At 40.1% G+C, this 24,415-nt stretch overlaps 1 protein-coding gene and 1 long non-coding RNA gene across 2 annotated transcripts in view; one reads left to right on the top strand and one right to left on the bottom strand.

Annotated features, from left to right (window-relative positions):
• LOC142098504 (uncharacterized) overlaps window positions 1–24,415 on the bottom strand; it is a 1,185,945-nt gene that overhangs the window by 1,144,660 nt on the left and 16,870 nt on the right. The window lies entirely within an intron of this gene.
• Window positions 1–24,415, top strand: part of LOC142098500 (endoplasmic reticulum aminopeptidase 1-like) — a 53,501-nt gene that overhangs the window by 17,671 nt on the left and 11,415 nt on the right. The window contains exons 4-15 of the mRNA XM_075181342.1: window positions 793–927; window positions 1,358–1,478; window positions 1,569–1,723; window positions 14,624–14,737; window positions 15,020–15,151; window positions 16,465–16,596; window positions 16,725–16,799; window positions 17,448–17,605; window positions 18,334–18,413; window positions 19,267–19,450; window positions 21,445–21,601; window positions 21,682–21,866. Of these exons, the coding sequence (XP_075037443.1) occupies window positions 793–927; window positions 1,358–1,478; window positions 1,569–1,723; window positions 14,624–14,737; window positions 15,020–15,151; window positions 16,465–16,596; window positions 16,725–16,799; window positions 17,448–17,605; window positions 18,334–18,413; window positions 19,267–19,450; window positions 21,445–21,601; window positions 21,682–21,866 (1,628 nt within the window). The remainder of the gene's footprint in view (window positions 1–792; window positions 928–1,357; window positions 1,479–1,568; window positions 1,724–14,623; window positions 14,738–15,019; window positions 15,152–16,464; window positions 16,597–16,724; window positions 16,800–17,447; window positions 17,606–18,333; window positions 18,414–19,266; window positions 19,451–21,444; window positions 21,602–21,681; window positions 21,867–24,415) is intronic.

Below are 24,415 nucleotides of genomic sequence, written 5' to 3'. Positions count from 1 at the left end.
TGCTAAGAATGTCACACTCTCATGATTCATTTAAGCAATACATTGGGATAAATTGAACAGTATTTTATAGAAAACTGATGGTTGTAAAGTGGTGGGAGGTCAGACTTTGATGTGATGTTTACACAGTGCATCTCTTTAGATTCTGGTTCTGTGCAAACCTAGTTGCATTTCTGTTTCTTGGAGTTGTCTCTGAAGAGCAGATGATATGCGTGCACCTATAGGAGTGCTGATGCAAAAAAACAATTTGAGCTGTGCATGTAAATGAGATCCACTGTATGTAGATGACGGGTACTTAAGCAACTTAAAACATTGAAAATTTGCACATTTTACCTTTGTCTCTGCAATGTATCCTGGACACTGTGGACCTGAGTCATTAAGGAAAGCAAAGCATAACAAAGGAGTAACTCTGCACCTGGGCAAAACCATGTTGCATTGGAGGGGAGGTAAATTTATAATGTGGAACAGATTAATAGTTTTGAGGTAAGGCATGTCCTAGATTAACTTTAAATTTCAGTGTAAAAATAAAGTTATAAAGTATTTGTGTGCTAGATAAAAAAACAGACAATATTTAACTTATGTGCAAAATAATAAACTAATTTGCACCCCTTGCATTGTAACATTGTTTATCCCAGAGAACATTTACTCCCTTTTTTGCCTTACTTTCCTTAATGATTTAGGCCCTGTAACTGTAATCAGCATAGTGAACTCTTCAACAAATACAATATACCCTCTGTGCAACACCATATGCAGCTTATATTATTCTCTCCCTCTCTGCCCACTCTCTCTCTCCAGGTGAAGACTGTATATGTGGATGGGGGGCTCCTAGAAGACCACTTTGATGTCAGTGTGAAGATGAGCACATATCTTGTGGCATTTATTGTTTCAGACTTCAAATCGATCAGTCAGATGACAGATCATGGAGTTAAGGTACAGTAAGGATTCAGCAAGGGTACAAGTCAATTACACCTGCCTCAATTCATCTAAATAGCTGAAGAACAAATACAAACTGTTGTTGGAATTCTGAAATATATATTTACTGTACAGTAATCTGTGTCATCCAATCACCTATTGGCTTTCATCAGAACATTGCAAGTTACATTATGACAGCATATTTCTGATATATGCACTTATGTTATTAGATAACCCCAATGAAATATCCTGTTGGTATATCATAGCTTCTCAGTTCATCAGATGCTTTGATTGATTTTTATTCAACATTCAGGAGATTTTGAATTCCTTTATTCTAGCATTTAACAAAGACACAGCTTATAAGTCCATTGCTTCTGGCTGGTTTATATTGAATTATAAGGTGCATATGTGCCACTGTATTTTCATACTTTTTGTGCCTTATTTTTAGATATCTATTTATACTGTTCCTGACAAGATAGACCAAGCTACATATGCATTGGAAGCAGCAGTAAAGCTTTTGGACTTTTATGAAAAATATTTCCGCATACCATACCCATTGCCAAAGCAAGGTAATGTACAACTGGCTGACTAGGAGATCTTGGCTGTTTCTGGTTTCATTACCTATTGTATTATGTGATGATTGATTGTTGTTTATTTAGATCTTGCTGCAATTCCTGACTTTCAGTCTGGTGCAATGGAAAACTGGGGTCTAACAACTTACAGGGAGTCTGCATTACTGTATGATCCCCAGACATCTACAGCCTCTAATAAACTCTGGATTACAATGGTGATAGCACATGAGCTGGCTCACCAGGTGGGTAGAAACAAGAGGTGTGCATATATTAAAGACCCCAGTGTGGTTTTATATGAGGTAACAGGTTTGCATTAAATGCTATATTATTCAAAAGCCTCTAAGGGAAGACAATGTACAATGTGATGTAATTCTTTAAATAATAATCTCTGTAACACATTACTGCATGGATTCTTCTCCCAACTATGTGCAGTCCAGGACTATATATACTGCACTGCTGACAATGTATTGTTCTGTACTTTTCATAATACACTATAGTAGTGACAATAAAATATTTTAATAAGAAAAGGCAATGCAGACTTCAGCCACTAGGTCGATCTTTTTTTTTTTTTAATAGAAATTCGGGAACTGTTAAGAAAATCTATACCAACTCCATAGACTTTCAGGTCTACACACTGAAAAATGTAAAGGTCAAATCTGATTAAGAATTGACTACATAATATTTATAAGCGTGGTGCAAGAGGCAAATCAGTACATCAGAAACCGAGGAGGAAATTCTACTCGAAAAATTGTAAAAAAAATAAATATTTCTTGAAACCAAAATTTATACCCACACAGTGGGTCTGATTCATTAAGGAGAGTAAAGCAAAAAAAATAAAAAAGGTAACTTTGCACCTTGGCAAAACCATGTTGCATTGGAGGGGAGCTAAATTTAAAATGTGCGACAGATTTATAGTTGGGGTAAGGCATACGGCATTTTGGAAACGGCAGCCACCCATAGATTGGGGAGTGTGGAAAGGTGTGAAAAGGAATAATAATACCTACTTTGTGACTTTTGATATTGGGTTAAGCGCCTGATTGTATCAGCTATTTTTTGTGATTTCTTGTGTGGTTTTTAGTTTGCTTACTGATACAGACAGCTTACTTTTTTTCAATATAAGTGATACACTTTAGAGAATGTGGAAGGCTGGCGATAGAATCAATTGGAGATCTGAGTTTTGTTATAAGATTTTTAATGATGCCCCAGCTACGAAAGAACAAAACAATGATTTAGATGATTTGTTTTGGGACATAGAAAAATTACTGACTAAGGAGACAAAAATCTGGTGGGATGTGAAAAGTCTGGAACATTATCAAATGGTTGACCGCATTCCTAGGGGCCAGGGGCGGATCTAGAAAAGTATCCTACCCAGGGCGATTTAGGGGGGACGATTTAGGCCCCGCCCCCTTTTTGACTTCAAGGCTGCCGGCGGCTGCACAATATGTGCAGGTCCGCTCGGCAGTGACAATATGCTGCCCAGCTGCTCTGATTGTGTTTTAAACAAGGGGCAGCGAAACCCCCCCCCCCTGGATCCACCACTGCTAGGGGCCTACGCATTCATAAATCTCCCGATTTTGGGACTGATAATGCAGTTATCATTGAAGAATGGATAACATCTTACATGAATGTTCCAAAAATTTGATTAATCTAATTATACGGGAGAAAAAACAAATGTTTTACGCTGTAGAAAACAAGATTAAAAGTAAAGAAACAATATTAGAGCCTCATAGGACAAAAGATGATTTTATTGCCAATGAACAGGTCTTGAATAAAAAGCTAGACCGGATTGAGTCAGAGGTCATTAAAATAAAAGAGAAAAAATTCCTTAGAGAGAGGAGAGATTATGAACAGGATAGAGTTAAAAATTGGAAAAGAGCACCAAGATACAACATATATAAACAATACCATACATATGATAAATACAAACTTTCTAATCCATGGACAACTGTCTCTAAAAGAAATCAAAGAATGGAACATAATCCCAGACACAGAGAACAGCTGCATTCTAGAGCTAATAGTAATAACAGGTTCTTAACCCTAGAAAAAGTCAATATTAGTGAAAGTGATGATTTTATATCCCCAGGACCATCTGTTCGGGAGAAATTCATTCAGTGAAAACGCCCTTTAAAGGAAAATATCCGAGTAGCCTCTCCTTTAAAAAGGAGACATAGAGAAGTCGACTCTACCAATGAATTTGTATCCTTCTTGAGAGAAGTATCATTAAAAGGAATATATGGTGGGTCAATTACAAAGGAAGAATACCAATACCTAATGATAAATAGTCCCATTATACCATTTTTTTATTTCTTGCCAAAAATCCATAAAAGCTTGAATAATCCTCCAGGTAGACCTATTGGGGCTGTGATAGAGTCAATTACATCACATATTTCAGAATATGTCGACCAATGAATTTGTATCCTTCTTGAGAGAAGTATCATTAAAAGGAATATATGGTGGGTCAATTACAAAGGAAGAATACCAATACCTAATGATAAATAGTCCCATTATACCATTTTTTTATTTCCTGCCAAAAATCCATAAAAGCTTGAATAATCCTCCAGGTAGACCTATTGGGGCTGTGATAGAGTCACTTACATCACATATTTCAGAATATGGCGACATTTTTCTTAGAAAATGCGTAGTTAAACTTAACTCATATCTCAAAGACACCAAAAACGTCCTACAGATTTTTAACAATTTCAAATGGGAAAAGGATTTTATGTGGGTGACAATAGATACAATACAATATACAATCCTTATATACATCAATCGAACATCAAAAGGGTATTAAAGCTGTTAAACACTTCTTAAGCCCAGTCCCCACCCTCACAGAGGATCACAAGAAGTTTATTTGTGATTCATAATTTTATACTTACCCATAACTATTGTAGATTCCTCAATAAATGTTATCTTTAGATATGCGGGACGGCCATGGGTACTATTGTTGCACCTAGTTTCACATATCTTTTTATGAGCAACTGGGACTGCAGTATATATATTATGATAACTCTTATTCCGATAATATCATCATATAGAAAAGGTATATTGATGATATCATTATTGTCTGGAAGGGTGATGTAGAATCTTTTAATAGATTCCTAAAGTATATTGAAAATAATGATTTTAATTTGAAATTCACTGCAAAATATGATCCTGTAGAAATAGAATTTTTAAATTTGGTATTGATAAGGAAAGGCGATGACGTTAACACTAAGAATTATATTAAACCAGTAGACGCCAACAACTATCGTTATTTTAACAGTGGACATGTTAAAAATTGTAAGACAAATATCCCATTTTCACAATTCTACCGAATAAAGAGGAACTGTAGTGAAGGGACACAACGCAAAGAACAACTCTTGATCTATGCTAACCGATTTACAAAGAGATTATACCCTGAAAGCCTAATATTAGGAGCTATTAATAAGGTATACAACATCAATAGAACAAATTTATTCTCCTATTCTAAAAAAAGAACAAAAGAAAGGCACAATATCTTTCATCACTCAATATAATACTGAAGAAGATAAAATTAGGGCTACTATATCCAAGCATTGGGATATACTTAAAATGGACTCAGTACTTTCTGAAATCCTTCCAGATAAACTTGTAATCGTATTTAGGAAAAATTGAAATTGGAAGGATATATTGTCTCCCAGAAAGGGTGAATTTACAAAGTAAGGGCCTGATTCATTAAGGATCTTAACTTAAGAAACGTCTTATTTCAGTCTCCTGGACAAAACCAATGCAAGGGGTGCAAATTAGTATTCTATTTTGCACATAAGTTAAATACTGACTGTTTTTTCATGTAGCACACAAATACTTGATAGCTTATTTGTACACTGAAATTTAAAGTTGATATTTGTGTGCTACATGAAAAAACAGTCAGTATTTAACTTATGTGCAAAACAGAATGCTAATTTGCACCCCTTGCATTGTAACATGGTTTTGTCCAGGAGACTGAAATAAGAAGTTTCTTAAGTTAAGATCCTTAATGAATCGGGCCCTAAGTTTCTAGATGTGAATGGATCCATAAAATGTAACCACTGTAATATTTGTAAATATGCAAATACCAACAGGAAGATTTTTTATAACTTTGATAATAGTAAAGAGTTCGTTATTAAAGAACTGATGAATTGTCTTACGACCTCTGCCATATATTTACTGGAATGTACATGTGGTTATAAATATTTTGCAAAACAAAAAGATTGTTAAAATTGAGAATTCAGGAACACATACGAAATATAAAAAATAAAATAGAGAGCCATTCAGTATCAAGGCATTTTATTCAAAAACACAATTCTGATCCATCATTCCTGAATTTTAAAGCTATTGGACATGTTAGGTTAGGCTGTAGAGGAGGTCTACAAAGGAAGCTGGCACAAAGAGAAATGTACTGGATATATGAAGTAGGCAAACTAGGCCAGCAGGGTCTTAATGAGGGCTAAGAAATAGCTCTGTTTTTGTGATGTATGTTTTACTTCTCTGTAGGGCTATATTTATTACTATATTTATTGCTGCTATTATCATGTATTTATTAACACTGTGGTTAGACATCCTATACCTATTTTATATATGTATATATGTTTATATAATTTTTTTATATGTAGTTAATTGATCCCACACAGTTTGATACCATATGATAATGCTCGAATGATATCATGGATATACAAACTGATTATGCATTTATGGTTCCTGTTCATAGTAATTTCTAGATGGATGTACACTTATCTAATGGATTGTTTTATAATATTTTATTTTCATACTTTTTGTATATATTTATATTTATTCAATATGTGTTTTATATATTTACATATTTTCTATACATATTTACCTTATGTTTGGTAGTTATGTTTATTATTTATTTATAACCTCCTCCACCTTTTTTAGATCATTATTCTTTTTAAACTCTTTATTTATGCAAAAAAAAAACAGAAGTTCCATATAGCAGATAATAACAGGGAATAAAAACATTTGAACATAAGGGCCAGAACATGACAATTGAGAAACGGGAAGAAAGTCAGGCAAATGACATATTGTTAAACAAATTCCTAAACATAAAAGGAAGCAGTAAATTAACCCATAGAGAGGAAATAGGCTGGCCCAATCAAATATTATGGAAGACTCAGCTGCCTTGGAACTCTAAATCGATGCTGCTTTTATTTTTTATTTTTTAGAGAGAGAAGTAAGGGAGAAAAAGAGGGGGAAGGGGGGAAGGGGTGAGGGGGGGGGCAAGGACCTGGTAAGAGCTTCTGAAGAAACAGCCTTTTAAGTAGCGGGCATATTTGCTTGATGAAAAGAATACCAGAAATTCCATACCTTTTTGAAATTTATAATTTTGTCGTGGAGAAGACTGGTGATATATTCCATAGAGGCCATGTACCACACACGAGAGACTACACTTTGGAGGCTGGGTGGATGAAGGGACTTCCATTCCTTCGCTATCTGTAGGCGAGTAGCGGCACAAATGTGTTGATCAAGTCTATCTGCCTGTTTAGTTAGGCCTTCGACCCGGGAGCATAACAGCATAACCATTGGGTCAGGTGAAACCTCAACCTCTAGGATTCTTGTCATTAGGTCAGCCACCTGGGACCACAAATTTGAAACTCTAGGGCATGTCCACCAGATGTGGTAGAATGAGCCCACCTCCCCACACCCTCTCCAGCATGAGTCAGAAGTGCCCGGATATATTATGTGGAGCTTTGAAGGCACTAGATACCATCTTGTATATACTTTAAATGTGTTTTCTCGTATTGAGGTATTAATGGAGATTTTGGAGATTCTCACCCGTAGCCGGGACCATCCCTTCTGATCCAGAGCTCTACCAGTGTCCCGAAGCCATGCCACCTCAAACGATTCCGCAGTGTCAGTTTTTGGTTCCAGGAAATTAGGATATATCAGAGATATTAGTCCTGAATCTCCTGGCCTATACACACAGCTCCTCTCAAAAAAAGTGAGGGTACGTAGCTTGGAAGATCTACAGAGTGATTGAATAAAGCTTCGGATTTGAGTGTAAGCAAAATGTAAGGACGAAGGAAGGCCCTTTTTTTCTCTTAGATCCGGGAAAGTGCGGGGAGCAAAATCTCCCATAATGTGAGTAAACTGAGTGATACCAGCCTTTTGCCAGGGGCGTGAGAATGACCGCATATTTCCTGCTGGAAAATCCGGGTGATGCCACAGTGGAGTAAGAGGAGAAGGAAATGAGGTGTGCTCCCACTTTCTATGGAGCTTGTCCCATAGGTTGAGTGTGAACTGTATGGAGGGGTGCGAGTACACTGAGGCCGGCCTTTGAGCTCTAAGGAGCATGGGGAGCGAATTCAGATTGTGATCTGGTGTATGTGCGTTCTCTAGATCGACCCATCTCTTGATCCCCAGAGCAGACTGCCAGGAAATGATATGACTGAGGTTAACTGCATGATAGTAGCGCTCAAAGAGCGGAAGTCCATATCCCCCTGACTGGGTGGACTTAGCTAGGCAGGACCTTTTGAGTCTTGATTTTTTCCCTTGCCAGATAAATGTACCGCATGAAGATTGCAGATTCGTTAGAAAGGTACCTGGGATTGGAATTGGTAAGGTCTGGAAAAGATATAAGACTTTAGGCAGAACGTTCATTTTTATCACACTAATCCTACCAAACCAGGAGACAAAAAGCGGGTCCCATCTGGCCAGGTCTCTTTTTATTGAGTCAAATAAGGGGGTGTAGTTGGCGTGGAATAGCTGTTTGTATTCTTTCGTGATCTGAACCCCTAAATATCGTAGCACCTTTGGGCGCCATTGAAAATCGAACGAAGATTCGAGAATATTTTTGGTGACGATAGGGACTTGGAGTGAAAGGGCTTCCGATTTAGAATTATTTATTTTATAGTTTGATAAGGATCCATATTCTTTAAGTTCTTTAAGAAGATTTGGGAGTGAAATGAGGGGGTTTGCGAGTGTTAATAGTACGTCATCAGCGAATAGGGAGATTTTGAAATGACGAGGACCAATTTGAATCCCTGATATGTCCGGGTTTCTTCTAATGGCGGCAGCTAAAGGTTCTATGCATAAAGCGTATAAGATGGGGGACAAGGGACACCCCTGTCTAGTGTCATTACCTAGTGAAAAAGCCTGGGATAGGAGCCCATTGGTCAATACCGATGAGGTGGGGCGGTGATATAGGGCCTGGATGGCTGAAAGAAAGGCCCCATTTAAACCGAAATGACTTAACGTGCTGAACATGAAAGGCCACGAGAGTCTGTCAAAGGCCTTTTCGGCGTCTAACGCCAAAACCACTGACGGGATCTTATTCTGGTTAATATGGGCGATGATGTCTATAGTACGCCTAGTGTTGTCTAAAGCCTGCCTGGTGGGGACAAAACCTACTTGGTCTGGGAAGACCAGTGTTGGTAAATAGGCATTTAAATGATTTGCCAGAATTTTGGCAAAAAGTTTAACGTCAGAGTTGATTAGTGAAATGGGGCGGTAGCTGGGGCAACAGGTCGGGTCCTTGTTAGGTTTAGGAATTACCACTATAGTGGAGCGCGTGGATTCCGTATGGAATTTACCCCCCGTCATAATGGAATTAAACAAATGCGTCAAATGAGGGACTAGTTCTTTGGAGAATGTTTTATAATAAAGCATCATAAAGCCATCAGGGCTGGGGGCTTTGGAGTTCTTCTGTGACTTTTGTGCCAGGGTTACTTCTTCACTGGAGATAGCCTCGTTAAGAGTAGAAGCTTGGCGGGAGGATAGGGAAGGAAGAGAACAATTATCTAAGTAGGTGTTGATGGCTTGAGGGGGGGCTTTAAATGAGGTTTGGTCCTTATGAAGGATATACAGATTTTCATAATATTTGTGGAATGTTTCATTTATGGTCCTAGGATCGTAAGATAGGTCCCCTTTTTTGTTTCTGATAGAATTGATTATTTGGGAGCCCCGTTTGGCTCTCAGTCTCCTGGCCAAAAGAGAATCGGCCTTGTTGCCTTTTTCAAAAAATGTTTGATTAAGCCATCTAAGCTGGCGTTCTGTTCTCTCTGCGAGAATTGACTGAATTTCGCCCCTAGTCTTTTGGATTTCTTTCAAAACTGAATGGGAGTTAGACTCCTTATGTGTTGTTTCTAAATTTTTAAGTTGAAGGGTAAGTTTATCAAGCGTTGCGTTACGTTCTTTTTTCCTGCGGGAGGCAAACTGAATGATGTCACCCCGAATGACTGCCTTGTGGGCTTCCCAAATAGTGGAGATCTGAATCTCTGGGTCTGAATTGATCTCAAAGTATTTCGTGATAGAATCAAATATGAGATCTTTAAACCCGGGGAGTTTAAGAAGAGTCTCGTTCAATTTCCAGGAGGTTCTGCCCCGAGGGTTCTGAAAAAGGTCAACCGTTAACGATAATATAGAGTGGTCGGACCACGTATTGGGAACTATATCAGCCCTAGTTATATGTTGGAAGATGTTTGAGCAGCCCATAAACATGTCAATCCGGGAGTAGGTTTGGTGGGGAAAGGAGTAGAATGTGTAGTCCCTTGAAGAGGGATATAACGCTCGCCAGATATCAAATAGGCCGGCCTCAGTCACTTGTTTCTGCAGGTGTTTTGTATGTGAAGATGGGGGGAGGTGTGCCTAGAAGCGGATCTGTCTAGGAGGGGGGACATAACAGTGTTAAAGTCACCCCCGAGTAAAAGCAAACCCTTACGGAAATGGTGTAGTTCCGGGAAAAAGTGTGTGAAAAAAGCTGTCTGACCTGTATTTGGCGCGTAAACGTTGGCAAAGGTTATATCTAGATGACCAATTTTTCCCGACAGGAAGAGAAACCGGCCTTCAGGGTCGTCCTTAAATGCTGACACGACAAACGGAACTGAACTGTGGAGAAGAATGGCAACACCATTCCTCTTTGTTGAATGAGAGGAATAGTAGGCATCAGGATATCCTCTTAAGGACAGGGAAGGATGGCCACCCGCTTTGAAATGAGTCTCCTGCAAAAAAATTATATCACCATTAAGTTTTCGTAACGTATGGAATAGCATAGAGCGCTTTTGAGGTGTGTTTAACCCTTTAACATTGAGGGAGAGTGTTGTAAGAGTCATGATCGGTATTCTTAGGAGAAACACAAAGAATAAAGATGTTATCCCTCGAACTGGAGTACCAAGGGGGAGGGGTTGGGGGAGGGGAGCAGGGAGTGGGAAGAGAAAGAAGAGTAAAGGAAGGAGGAGTTATGAAAGAAGAAAGGCAAGGGTGTAGGTTCAGACCTCAATAGCAGAGGAGAGACCTACTAGGACAGTGCCTAAAAAAGCTATATTAACCTAAAAAACAAGGCAAAGTTTGCCTATTCAATTATCAGAACCAAGGCACAGAGTACGGGAGTGCATATAAAATATAAACTATCAGATAGACTGCTAAGAAAATCCCAAGGTATGTGGGTGCGTGGCTAGGAGGACAGGACACATCCCCCGCCTGTACATAAATAACATAATAAGGTTAAACCGAAGCTAAACTTGTAACCAGAGACAACAATATCTACGGTAATTATGAGAGCAACATGAAAATATTGACATTTGTTAGAAGAATAAAAGAAGATACAGACAGAGCAAGTTAAGGCACAATATTACTTCACGTCTCCTCCAACAGAGACATAGATTTACAAATCAAGGAGGTTGTTGTGAGGAGCTCTGGGCATCGCCACCCACGATCCTGTCAAGACGGAAGAGATGGAGCTTGCGGAGTAAGTCTTTTCCTTCGTTCGGTGTTCGGATTGACTCTTGACGGCCCTCGACTTCAATAATCAAACGAAAAAAGGTATTTGTAACCATTTTCTCTAAGGATGCTGGTAACCTCCCTGAGGTCGCGTCTCTTGGCTATCGTTGAAGGGGCAAGATCTTGAAAAACTTGGATACGGGACCCTTCGTAAAGAGTATATGAAGAATTCCGAACCGCTTTGGTAATAAGGTCCTTGGTCTTAAAGGATAGTAGTCTCAATATCACATCACGAGGGGGTTCGGAATCTTTCGGGCGTGGTCTCAAGGCCCTATGAACCCGTTCGATCTGCATTGGGTGATTGGATAAAGCAGAGTCCAGAGAAGAGAAGAACCTACTCACATAGTCCTCCAGATCCGTAGGTTCCACTGATTCGGGGATGTTGCGTAATCTGAGGTTATTGCGACGTTCCCTGTTCTCAACATCTTCCAGCTTGTCCCTCATGAAATCGTTGTCCTTTAGCAGGAAGTCTATATCTTTTGAGGCTACATTTTGGAATGTAAGTGACGACTCCATCTTGTTTTCCAGAACCGAGGATCTTTTGGAGATTGCGACCATTTCTGTTTTGAGATCGCCTATAGCCTTCTGAAGATCAACGGAAAAGGCGTTAGTGCGCTCCACGATTAAATTTCGTAATTCAGCAAAGTCCGCCTTGGTTGAGGGAGAAGCAGTGGTAGGAGGGTCTCGGTCGCTCTGGGACTCCGAGGGTGAGTTTGGAGAAGATGAAGTATGTGCTTTGTCCTGACGGGAGAAGTGCTGAGTTATCTCAACTGGTGCGCCTTTGCGGCCTTTACGCGTAGATTTATTCATGTTAAGTGCAGAATCTCCGGGAAACCGTTTGCTAATGTATGAGGCAGGCGGGCGGGGAACAAACCCATGTGGGTTAAGTGGACATAGTAAGTTGTGGGACAGTTAAGTAGAGGGGTAGTATCTACCCTAGTGTCCCGCTGTTAGTTTTCTCTCTGGATGGTCTGGTGACTCTAATATGACTCCAGGAGAGCCTACCAACAAATTTTACTGTGAGGCTGGAGTGCGACGGTCTTCTTATTTGCTGTCAGATGCAGTAATTCAGGGTATCTCTGGTCAGGTGGGATATATCTGCGTCAATTTCTTTTATTTCTGTTTTTTGTGTGAGGTTAACTCAACTCTTGGGAGTAGTTGGGCCAAGTTGAAAGAGTTGATATATTGGTGTCCTGTAGTAATATCAAACGGCCACTAGATGGCGGCCAAACAGCATACAGTGAGACCACACCATAGAACACAACATAGATCGGTGCAATAAGATTGTGCAGATATGCTTGTGTTGTGCAGGCCGGGTATGTTGGCGTGGAGCCAGATTTTAGTACTCACTGTGGAAGGCTCATAAATAGACGCAGCCAGCCATCTGGGACGCAGGACACCGAGATCTCAAGCTGAAAGCCCGCTAGCCGCTCAGCTGGATGAAGGATAAACCCCGCCGCAGCGGTCCCGACTCCGGGGTTTGGCGGGAAAACGGACCCGCGACTTTGGCTGTCAGATAGCGCTCTCAGGTCAGCTTAAAATTTGGATATTTGCGAGCCTAAGAGGTCCCCTTCACTTTTCCACCCTTTCGGCGTCCTCCAGTCGGCTGTAGATAGCTCTTAAATCCTCGTTATCTCGAGTAGTGCATGGAGCTCTCTAGTAATGCTACCAGTCACTATGGCGTCCAGGCCACGCCCCCCTTAGATCATTATTCTTATGTTAAAACGATATAAACATATATATATTTGTTTTCCCTATGTCCGAATGTGCTATATTCCAAGGCGCATGTGCGTCTGACGTGGCATTCATTATTGAAATGCACATGTGCCAAATGACGCGCTGGGTACCAAGTGCACAGGCGCAAGATGCCGCCGCACACTATATTAGATCCACCAGGTTTATCGGACAGTGTATACAACAAATACTTTCCTCCTGCTGAAAGTTTTGAGAAAAGCTTTGAGAAAGTTCTGTTGACAGGACGAATTACTTAAATCGCTAACATGTAGTAGAATATAACAGAATCGTTTGTTCAGTGAAAATACTTGAAAGCAGCCTTGGTTATAATTAGCAAAACTAAAGTAGCTGTATACCTATCAGTGTGATAATAGACCAAATCATGACAAGCCAGGTTTCAGGTCACTAACTTACGTGTCTTAAGCAGAGTAGTGCACAGTAGTGTATTTTATTTCTTTAGATTACAAAATAAAAGCAATTTTCTTATTGGTTGCTTCTCATTTTTTTCTGAATTACTTGTTCACCACTTATCAATAATGTTTATCATGTTTATGGTGGTAGTGAATACATGAGGTTGCAGATACTTCTTGCAGGTTGAAAACACCAAAGAATTGATTCTCTTATAAGGCAGTCTTCTGAAGTTTGGTCATTAGCATATAAGCTTATGGGAAGGGTGAGGCAGGATCTGGATACTCCACTCTGGTTCAACAACGGGCTTCGGGAGTTGGCCAAGCTCATAAATGAACACCAACTCACCAACTCACATTCTCGTTAGGTATTTATAACTATGCCATGGTTTTAGATCCCAATTTTGTGAGGATTCTCCTCAAATTGTAGATTCTCCTATTAAAGATATCCTGTGCAAGGTAGTCTCACATAAGGCGACCTCTGTTCTTCACACCTAGCTCTTAGCACAGGTGTCACCAGAAGGCCTTGTTCCCCTTAGATCTAACTAGGTGGAAGATTTCGGTGAAATTACAGATGAAGATTGGAGTCTGTTGCTCCGTAGCACAAACGCTGCCACCTCCTGCCTAAGGTACCAACAAGCGCACTCCTACATTCTGCACAGGGTTCATCTTACCCCTGTGGGTATGTATAAATTAGTTAGATGTGTTAATTCTATCTGCCCCAAATATAACACCTTTCCAGGTACCTTATGGCACATGCTTTGGAGCTGCCCAGTGGTACATACATTTTGGGAGAATGTGTGAAAATATATATGTTTAACGGTGGCAGTAGCCCCTGCCTGATGGCCTAAGATATGTCTCTTTGGCGTTACTCTGGAAGAATGTTTTAATAAACTACTAATTAAATATATATTTAACGTAACATCACTGGTCAATGTTTTACTTGCTAGGTGTTGGATGGCATCTGACGACCTTTCTATATATAGCTGGATTGCTCTTATTAATGATGTTTGGAAACACAAAAGATTTAGAGTGGAGAGGGGAGAAGCTATACATAAATATCATAAAATCTAGATATCGCTGGTACAAATCCTGGTTTGTAATAAATCCTCATCAAGATGAAGATAATTACGGGGTGGACTTCTCTCTCACATCCCTCTCTTCCTTCTAGGAAGTTCTATACATCACTATTGTATTTGGGGGTTATTTTTTTTACATCTGGGAGAGTGTAAACGTTTCTGAATTATAACTGTGATTTTATTTCCTCACTAGTGGTTTGGGAACCTGGTAACAATGGAGTGGTGGAATGATCTGTGGCTGAATGAAGGATTTGCCATGTTCATGGAGTATATTGCTGTCAACATTACTTATCCAGAGCTGCAAGTTGTGAGTTCAGTTTTGCTGTAGTTTGTTAATACACATTGTTCTGGCAGTGTAGTAAATAAAAGCAAAGTGCACACGTTTACCATCTTCTTTGTAGTTTAAGCTGTGGCTGCTGATAACATGTAGTATATGTAGCAATATTACCCAATGCACTGAGCAGGAAACTGGTGTTTCTGAGGTATTGTTCTATTACAGGAGTGCATGTACCAGTCATTACATGAAAGTGATATGAAGGTGGAAATCCCCTGTAGATGATTGGAACACTGACGTGTTGTTTCCCTGCAGGAGGACATGTTTCTGGATAAATGTTTTAGCGCCATGGAGGTAGACTCATTAAATTCATCCCACGCTGTGTCTACACCAGTGGAAAACCCTGAGCAGATACTTGAGATGTTCGACGAGGTCTCTTATGATAAGGTGATGGATTGTCATTGTAACTCATCTGTCATTTATTCTAGTTGTTACAGTCGCAGTTATCTCTGTTGATTTTCTCTCTCTGTATTCTCACACGGTGCAAAACTAGATAGCTGGTCTACTACTGATTAGCACATTGCAGACAGTTATTTACAAAATGTTGTAACTATGTGCTCAGGGTATATAAGTATATATATTTTTTTACATAGAAAATACATACAAAATAATACAGTACTCTATACTGACCTACACAAATAAGATAACCATATATACAAAAAAGATAAACAAATAAGGTATGATACCATTAATAATAATAGCATTTATGCATAACCACATTATCAGGAATATGCAGAAATGATTCTTACAATACAGACTTTCTTCACCTCTGATATCCTGAGCGTATTGTGCAAGCAATAAATATTACAATAAAATAAGTTAATGCAAAAGACAATTCTTATATACACATGCACCTGTCTTCACAATATTAATTAGCACTATAACACCATAAAGAAATCCACCAAATACTTTAATGTCTAGGCACCCGGTGTTTTTGGGAAGAGTCGCTATCCCATATAGAATAACTAGAGGTTAACCACCCAGACCATGTCTGCATGCCTCACTAGAAACCCTGAATTCATAGTTTCTAGTGAGTCAGACATGAATTTATGACTTATTGGCTTGTTTATCAGCTCTTCCCAATAGTAGTTTTTAAACTTTGTTTTTTTACCTTTTAGAGTAGACTAAAATAGAATATCAGCGAAAGAAATTGTGTTTTCTTCCTCTCCAACGATAGTATATTTTTGCAGATTATAAAAGATGTATATTTGCTCTTTGTAATGAATAGATTTAAATCAGAATTGGGTGGAAAGTTTATAAACTAAACTCCATGCCCCTTGCTACCTCCTCTCCCTAACTGCGATGGGTGGGGGGGGTCATCCTTTGGGATTCCCGTCATCTATGTTGTAGGACTCCCTAAGGAAATCAGCCCCCAGAAGGGAGGGCCCAGTTTAGAGTAGCTCCTCCTCCTGTGCCCGTTGTTGGGCTGCTAGCGCAATGAAATGTCAGACGGTGTAACGACATGATGATGGGGAAAAGAGGCCGGGCGGACATAGGGCTCTGGGTGTGGCCTACTCCTAATCTTGAAGGATATCTACAATACAGACACTGGGGGTCCCAGAGTAGGACGCCCCACATTTAAGGTTATGGGTTTTCAGTTTGTTAAAATATCCAAAAGGTATAATATATATTTTGTACAATTTTATATGGCTTTCACATTAGTTGATTTCCCCATATGAATTCCAATACATATTTTGCAGGGTGCTTGCATTCTGAACATGCTGCAGGATTACATGGGCTCTGCGAGGTTTGAAGTTGGGATCATACAATACTTGCGTCAGTTCCGTTATTGCAATGCAAAAAATGAAGACTTATGGAACAGTATGACTGATGTAAGTCCACTTACTATAATATTCACAAATCACAGACTATGACAATAAATGTGGGAGGGGCATCTTGTTTTGGGGGCTCCATTCAAAAATTGCTGTCATTATATTTTTTTCTCAATTATAAATATCAGATTTGTCCTACAGAAGAGACTGCCAGTAGTAATAAGGAAACATTTGAATTCTGTGGAAAAGATCGTCCACTATCTGTAAGTTACACACATTTCATAATATTACTGTAGGTTTTTATTACAATATATTAAAACACCTTATGCCTCAATCACAGGAAATGTGCATAAATGAATGAAATTAAAAAGCGCACACAAAGCATTGCTGGGAGAGATCATTTCTGGAAAAAAATAATTAGACGTTCCCTTTTCTCACTTTAGATTGTAGGTGCTAACCAGAAGGGTTCTATCCATTCTTTTCTATTGATTTGTTCTTAGTAATGTCTGTGCAGCTCATTGAAACCACAATAAAATGATATGTTTAATGTATTGATCAGAACTGTCCATCATGTTCTAAAAAACAGTCATCGTATTCTATAATGTAACATAATTAGCTTTACTTAATTGCAGTGTGACACTCATATACCTGTATCTGCTTCCATGACCTGAAGTTATTAGTCTAAAGCACTTTGTGCAGAAACATAAGAGAAGTGTTAAAAGACTACTATATGCTTGGAGTATACCTCCAGTAAACGTGGTAAAGAAGTAAACAGGAGGTAAAACATGAATATCTATAGTCATGGTGATGTAAGCTGGTGATAAGATAAAGGAACAGACACAATAAATCAGTTTGACTTTATGTTCAGTCAATATTCTATGTTCAACCAACATTCTATTTCTCTGTTACAGCACTGGACAGAGGGTAATATCATTGATGTGAAGTCTATGATGAACACATGGACTCTACAGAAAGGTTTCCCATTAGTTACTGTAACAGTAAAAGGAAAGAATGTCCACATACATCAAGAACATTATCAGAAAGGTCGAAGAGACTCCGAATCAGCTGGGTAAGTTGTATACACAACTATTATTAGGGCTCATTTACGCAAGACGTTGCAAGTGGATCTATAATCTATTCTGCATATATTACATGATTTTAAAAAAAAGAAACATTAGGGTTGCAGGTTTTACTCATTCCTGCAGTTTAGTCATTGTTTTGCAATTCAGTTGAAATAAGAATTCTATGACATTATTAAATACTCAAGAAATATCAGGTTGGGGTTGATCACATCATAATTTAAAGTGTTTGACTACTTTTGGATAATTACTCTCTCTCTGACCTTCCAACTCCCAAAATATTCTATGTAGACCCCTTCACTTGCCCCCCATCCCCTCCTGTAACCTGAACCCAGGAACGTACAGGAGCCATGTTGCAATCTAAGCTTGCAGCACCTGATGACTCAATCAGTCCAATCCTCATCCACAGAGTGGAACAGAAGTGCTCCATTGAAGAAGACTGGCCTGATAGAGTCCTCCCGTGCTCACAGGATGACAGGATTCCAGGCTTCAGATAATGATATTATGGAAACCTCCATCTTCGAGGCTTCTGGCTTTGCTTGTTTCTTTCTGCTGCCCAGAGTGATGCTGAAGAAGCCCTAAGGATGGAATGTCAGATATGTTCAGCAAATACTCATTTGTTTAGAAGGAAGAAAAATATATATTGCTTTGATTTGAGTAGATAATTTTGATTTGAATGTTATTGTTTTCTAACCTTATTAATATTTTATTATTTTAGGTTGTTATGGCATATTCCATTGACATACATCACTAGTAAATCAAACATCATTCAAAGGTTTATGCTGAAAACTGAGAAAGGTATGTCCTCCTTGTTAAGATATTTTATGGTTTGAACAGTATAAAGTGTGTAAACAAGTGGCTCACTTGCAATTTACTGCTGTTATATATGTACCTCTCTGGCGTCATGCACTCTTTATCACCCTGATCGCTCTGTGCTCGTGTACAGATTGTGTGTACTGGTGCACATCATAACGTGAGATGCACATCACTTAGCACAGTAATTAATGAATCTTTTTGCTCAACTCTATCTTCAGTGGCACTTATATAAGTCCAGACCTGGCATCACTTTGGTGCCCATTATAAGTTTAGTATTCCTGACCTGCATGCTTATGCTGCTCCGTGTTATTAGTTGTTGACATTTGCTCTGATTTAATAATACTGAACTGTTGTCGTCTGAATTTGACCTCTGCCTGTTTCAAGTGTATTAGTGCAGCATAGAATTCAATGGATCTCTGTGCTGCACAATTTCTTCAGTAGACGAACCAATAGTCACCTTTTTCGGCAAACAGCTCGATCAATGTGAATACTAGCTTGCATTGAGCTACATAGCAAATGCAAAGAGAATGTGAAACCTCTCAAGTTTACATATAAATATATGAATGTTTTCAGCATCACTGACTCAATCCTATGAGGCATAAGAAGACATTCCATCTGGGATGGACTCTGTATTTGCTGGAAGGTTCAGGGGTTGGGCAGGTTATATTAAGGCTGACAGACCCTTTTAACAATACAGGAACATATTTGTGCAGCAGAGTTAAAACAATTGTGGATGATAGAGACACTTCTTATCTCTAAACTTGTTATACTATTAAAAAACAGTACAAATGTAGACTTCTGCCAATTCTGTGCTTTTATTGCATTTGTTCTCTAGATGTGCTGGTCCTGGCAGAAGAGGTTGAGTGGATAAAGTTCAATGTAGGAATGAATGGCTACTACATCGTTCATTATGAAGGTGATGGGTGGGATGCGTTGATAAAACTCCTGAAAGAGGATTTCACAGCTATTAGCAGCAATGACCGGGCCAATCTCATTAACAATGCCTTTCAGCTTGTGAGGTAAGCGACTAAGGCCTTAATGTACTCTTTATTATATCCTGCCCTTACAGAAACGAGGATCTCCACCTCTGATACTGCTCCCCCTGCTGCACTCTCCCACGGGGTGTCTCCTTCTCCCACACTCCCCGTCCTGGGGACCGGCAAGGAGGTGGTGTCTTACTGTCTCCTGCTTTCACTTTCAGTGTTATCCCCTCGAACCCTCCCTCTTTTTCTCCTCCTTTGAAGTTCAATCCATCCACCTCTTCTCCCCTCTTCACCTTCGTATTCCAGTCATCTATCGATTCTCTGGCCCATCCTCTCAATTTCTTGATAACTTTTCCGCCTGGCTTTTCCATTTCATATCTTCTGATTTTCCTACTATTATCATTGGGGATGGTAAAATCATCATCTCTGCGTCCTCAAACCTGTACTTGTTCCCATTTGTTCCCTATCATGTCCCAATGCTGCTGTTTCTCTTTACAACACCACACTCTCTGTTGCCCTTGATATTGCAGTGCCAGCCACCCCCCCTTCGTCCCCACTAATCCAAACCACAACCATGGCTCTCCCCTCTTACTCGTCTCCTCCAAAAGTGCTCCCACTCCTCTGAACGCCAGTGGAGGAAATCTCGCTCCATTGCTGACTTCATCCACTTTAAACTCATCCTTTCTCCCTTGTATTCTGCCCTCTCTCTTGCCAAACAAACCTATTTCACGTCCCACATCTCCTCCCTGTCCAGTAAATCCCAACGCCTCTTTGCTACCATTAATTCTTTACTGTGTCCTTCCCCGCCTCCTCCTCCCTCGTCCATCACCGCTCTTGACTTTACCACCTACTTAAAAAACAAAATTGGCTATATCCACAATGATATCTGTTCTCATCATATTTACCTCCCCCCACCTGTCCTCTCTGTCACTCACTCTGCCACCCTTGGCTCCTACCCTCCTGTAACTGTGCCTGAGATCCTCTCGTTTCTTTCCTCCTCTTCTTCTACAATCTGTCCTTTCGATCCTGTCCCCTTCAAGTTCCTTCACTCCCTCTTATCCAATGCCTGTTGTCACCTTGCTCACCTCTTTAACCTCTCTCTTTCCACTGGTATCTTCCCCTCAGCCTTCAAGCAGGCTCTCATCTCTCCTACTCTCAAGACACCTTCGCTTGACCCATCCACTCTTTCCAACTATCTCTGCTTCTCTTTGCTTCGAAAATTCTCGAACGATTTGTCTTCAAACGTCTGACCCACTTTCTCTCTTTCCACTCTCTTTTTGACCCTCTCCAGTCTGGCTTCCACCCCCTTCACTCAACTGAAACTGCCCTCACTATAGTAACAAATGACGTACTCTCGGCCATAGGTCACTTCTCCCTTGTCGTACTCCTCAACCTCTCTGCTGCTTTTGATGCTGTCGATCATTCTCTTCTCCTCACCACCCTTCACTCCCTAGGTCTTCGCGAAACAGCTTTCTCCTGGTTTTCCTCCTTACCTCTCTTGCCGCACTTTTAGCGTGTTTGCTTCTGACTCTTTCTGTCCCCCTCTTCCTCTTTCTATAGGAAATTTGTCCTTGGCCCTCTGCTCTTCTCTCTCTACACCACCTCTCTTGCAGGGTCCTCTCTACCTTTTGTCCCACATCTGTCTACTCTCCCGCGTACGTCCTGTCACGTCTTACTGCACTCTGAATGAATCCCCATAGCATTACTTACACTCATATGTGCTACTTACTTGTTTTTCCTCACCTATTTGTTACTTACTTGTGTATCCGGCGCTACAGAATCTGTGGCCTCTTATACTGATCCCCCCATTACTCTGTGGTGTCACATGCCTTTTTTAGGAGGCCACACCCTTTGAAAAGTCAGGACTTTTCCACAACAATAGAACTACTTGGTTATTAACTTCATGTATGAAGAAACCTTATACCTACCTTCCAGTTATGAATTTATTGTTACTCCCATCTCAAGCGTTATCTGATTCCTTCCCCCTTGCACATTATGTATGTAATGAGGATTTGCTTCATCCTCCCCAGTATTGGACATCTACCAATTGACAAAGCTCTCAGTTTAACAACATACTTGAGTAAGGAGGATAAGATTATGCCAGTGTTCCAAGGAATGGATGAACTGGTTCCTATTTATAAACTAATGGAGAAGAGAGACATGAAGGAGATTGAAGATCAAATGAAGGTAATTCCAGAGTTTACAGTCTGTACATTGAATAATTTGTAGCTCAGTTAATGAGTTATGTTTTCCTCTTTTCTCTCTAGGGGTACATATTAAACCTTTTCCGTAATCTCATTGACGTGCAGACATGGACAGATGATGGCACAGTGTCTGAGAGGATGCTTCGCAGTTCCCTGCTTCACTTTGCATGTTTCCGCAAATACCAGCCATGTGTAGAGAAGGCTGGGGAGTATTTCAAGAAATGGCAGAAGTCCAATGGTACCCTGAGGTCCGTCAGTGCGCCTTCCACAATTTCAATGCAAAAATTGTCTCTTAGAGATATATATTTACCAGTTTCATACACTATGTAACAATTGTGGAGTAGTGGGTATATAGTGTTTAGTGCAAATGCCGATAAGTATTGTGTGGTGGTAAATATGCGGTACATTTTCCAAAGACATCCTGAGCACCTGTAATATTAAGTGTATAATATACTAACGGTAAAAAATGATGAGCAGTGGAATGTAGTCATTCTGGCGATGCTGAATCTGTCGACAGTCTGACTGTTGACACCAAAATGGCGACAGTCTAACCGTCGACAGATTCAGTGTGGTGGTTAAAAATGGCGACATTGTGGCACAGGATGGACCGCCTATGCCACCCCCCAAAAAAAATAAAACAGATTAACTTTAGTGCTGCCAGCCTACAATCATGGCCAAAAGTTTTAAAAATGACACAAATATTATTTTTCACAAAGTCTGCTGCCTCAGCAATTTGCATATACTCTAGAATGTCATTAAGAGTGATCAGATGCATTGCAATTAATTTCAAAGTCCCCCTTTGCCATGACAATGAACTTTATCCCAAAAACAACATTTCCACTGCATTTCAGCCCTGCCACAAAAGGACCAACTGACATCAGGTCAGTTATTCTCTCTTTTACACACGTTAGAGTATTGATTAAGACAAGACTGGAGATCACTCTGCCATGCTGATTGAGTTAGAATAACAGACTGTTATGCCTCTTGAGGATTCACCACAAGTTCTCAATGGGATTAAGGTCTGGGGAGTTTCCTGGCCATGGACCCAAATTTCGATGTTTTCATCCTCGAGCCACTTAGTTATCACTTTTGCCTTATGGCAATGTGCTCCATCATGCTGGAAAAGGCATTGTTCATCACCAAACTGTTCTTGGATGGTTGGGAGAAGTTGCTCTTGGAGGATGTTTTGGTATCATTCTTTATTCATGGCTGTGTTGTTAGGCAAAATTGTGATTGAGCCAACTCCTTTGGCTGAGAAGCAACCCCACACATGAATGGTCTCAGGATGCTTTACTGTTGACATGACACAGGGCTGATGGTAGCGCTCACCTTTCCTTCTCTGGACAGGCATTTTTCCAGATGCCCCAAACAATCTGAAAGGGGATTCATCAGAGAAAATGACTTTACCCCAGTCCTCAGCAGTCCAATCCCTGTACCTTTTGCAGAATATCAGTCTGTCCTTTGCTGGCCTTCTTGACACCAGGCCATCCTCCATAAGTCTTTGTCTCACTGTGTTTGCAGATGCACCCACACCTGCCTGCTGCCATTCCTGAGCAAGCCCTGCACTGGTGGTGCCCCGAACCTGAAACTGAATCAACTTTAGGAGATGGTCCTGGCGCTTGCTGGATGTTCTTATGAAGCCTTCTTCACAACTATTGAACCTCTCTCCTTGAAGTTCTTGATGATCCGATAAATGGTTGATTTAGGTGCAATCTTACTAGCAGCAATATCCTTGCCTGTGAAGCCCTTTTTGTGCAAAGCAATGATGACCGCATGTGTTTCCTTGCAGATTACCATGGCTAAAGGAGGAATAACAATGATTTCAAGCACCACCTTCCTTTTAAAGCTTTCAGTCTGTTATTCTAACTCAATCAGCATGACAGAGTGATCTCCAGCCTTGTCCTCATCAACACTCTCACCTGTGTTAACGAGAGAATCACTGTCCTCATGTCAGCTGGTCCTTTTGTGGCAGGGCTAAAATGCAGTGGAAATGTTGTTTTTGGGATAAAGTTAATTTTCATGGCAAAGAGGGAGTTTGAAATTAATAGCAAATTATCTGATCACTCTTCATGACATTCTGGAGTATATGCAAATTGCCATCATAAAAACTAAGGCAGCAGACTTTGTGAAAAATAATATTTGGGTTATTCTCAAAATTTTTGCCCATGACTGTTGTAAACACACCATTTTGGCTTGGTGCACTACAGGTCCCAGCAAGCCCACGCTACCTTTAACAGTTTGGGCATGCTGCTGGTTGTAGTACTACAAGCAGCAGCATACACATGGCTTCCAGGGCATGCTGGCACTTGGGTAACCACAAGTGCCAGCATGCCATGCACCCAGGGCCCACTCTGACTTGTAGTGCACTAAGATAAAATGTAAATAAACCACATACCTCATTCTTCATCTGTAATCCATGATTCTTCACGTCCATAAAATTATATCCCTCGATCTAGCAGCTTGCATGAAAAAAAAATGTCCATAAAAAAAAAAAAAAAAAAATACATTCCCAGTCCTGCAGCTGGTTAAAAAAACAACTGTGCTTGAAAAATTAAAAACCCTTTGACAATGTTGCATACTGTCTTTTGACAGCAAGAACTCCCTCCGCTTAATGTGAGAAATAAAGCTGCTAGGTCTATTCATAACCTGGGCTTTTCCACCGTGTCAGCACTGAAGACATGGGAAACCCCGTTGGCTGCCACTGGCACTGCCGTTACAATGCCGTTTCAATGTCAACATTGTGACTGACGACTTTACTACTTGTTGACAGTCACAATGTCGCCATTTTAACCTTGTC

The sequence above is a fragment of the Mixophyes fleayi genome, chromosome 1, assembly GCF_038048845.1.
Source record: "Mixophyes fleayi isolate aMixFle1 chromosome 1, aMixFle1.hap1, whole genome shotgun sequence".
NCBI lineage: Eukaryota > Metazoa > Chordata > Amphibia > Anura > Limnodynastidae > Mixophyes > Mixophyes fleayi.
The sequence above is the reverse complement of the archived record's forward strand: the minus strand, read 5'-3'. Positions and strand labels throughout refer to the sequence as shown.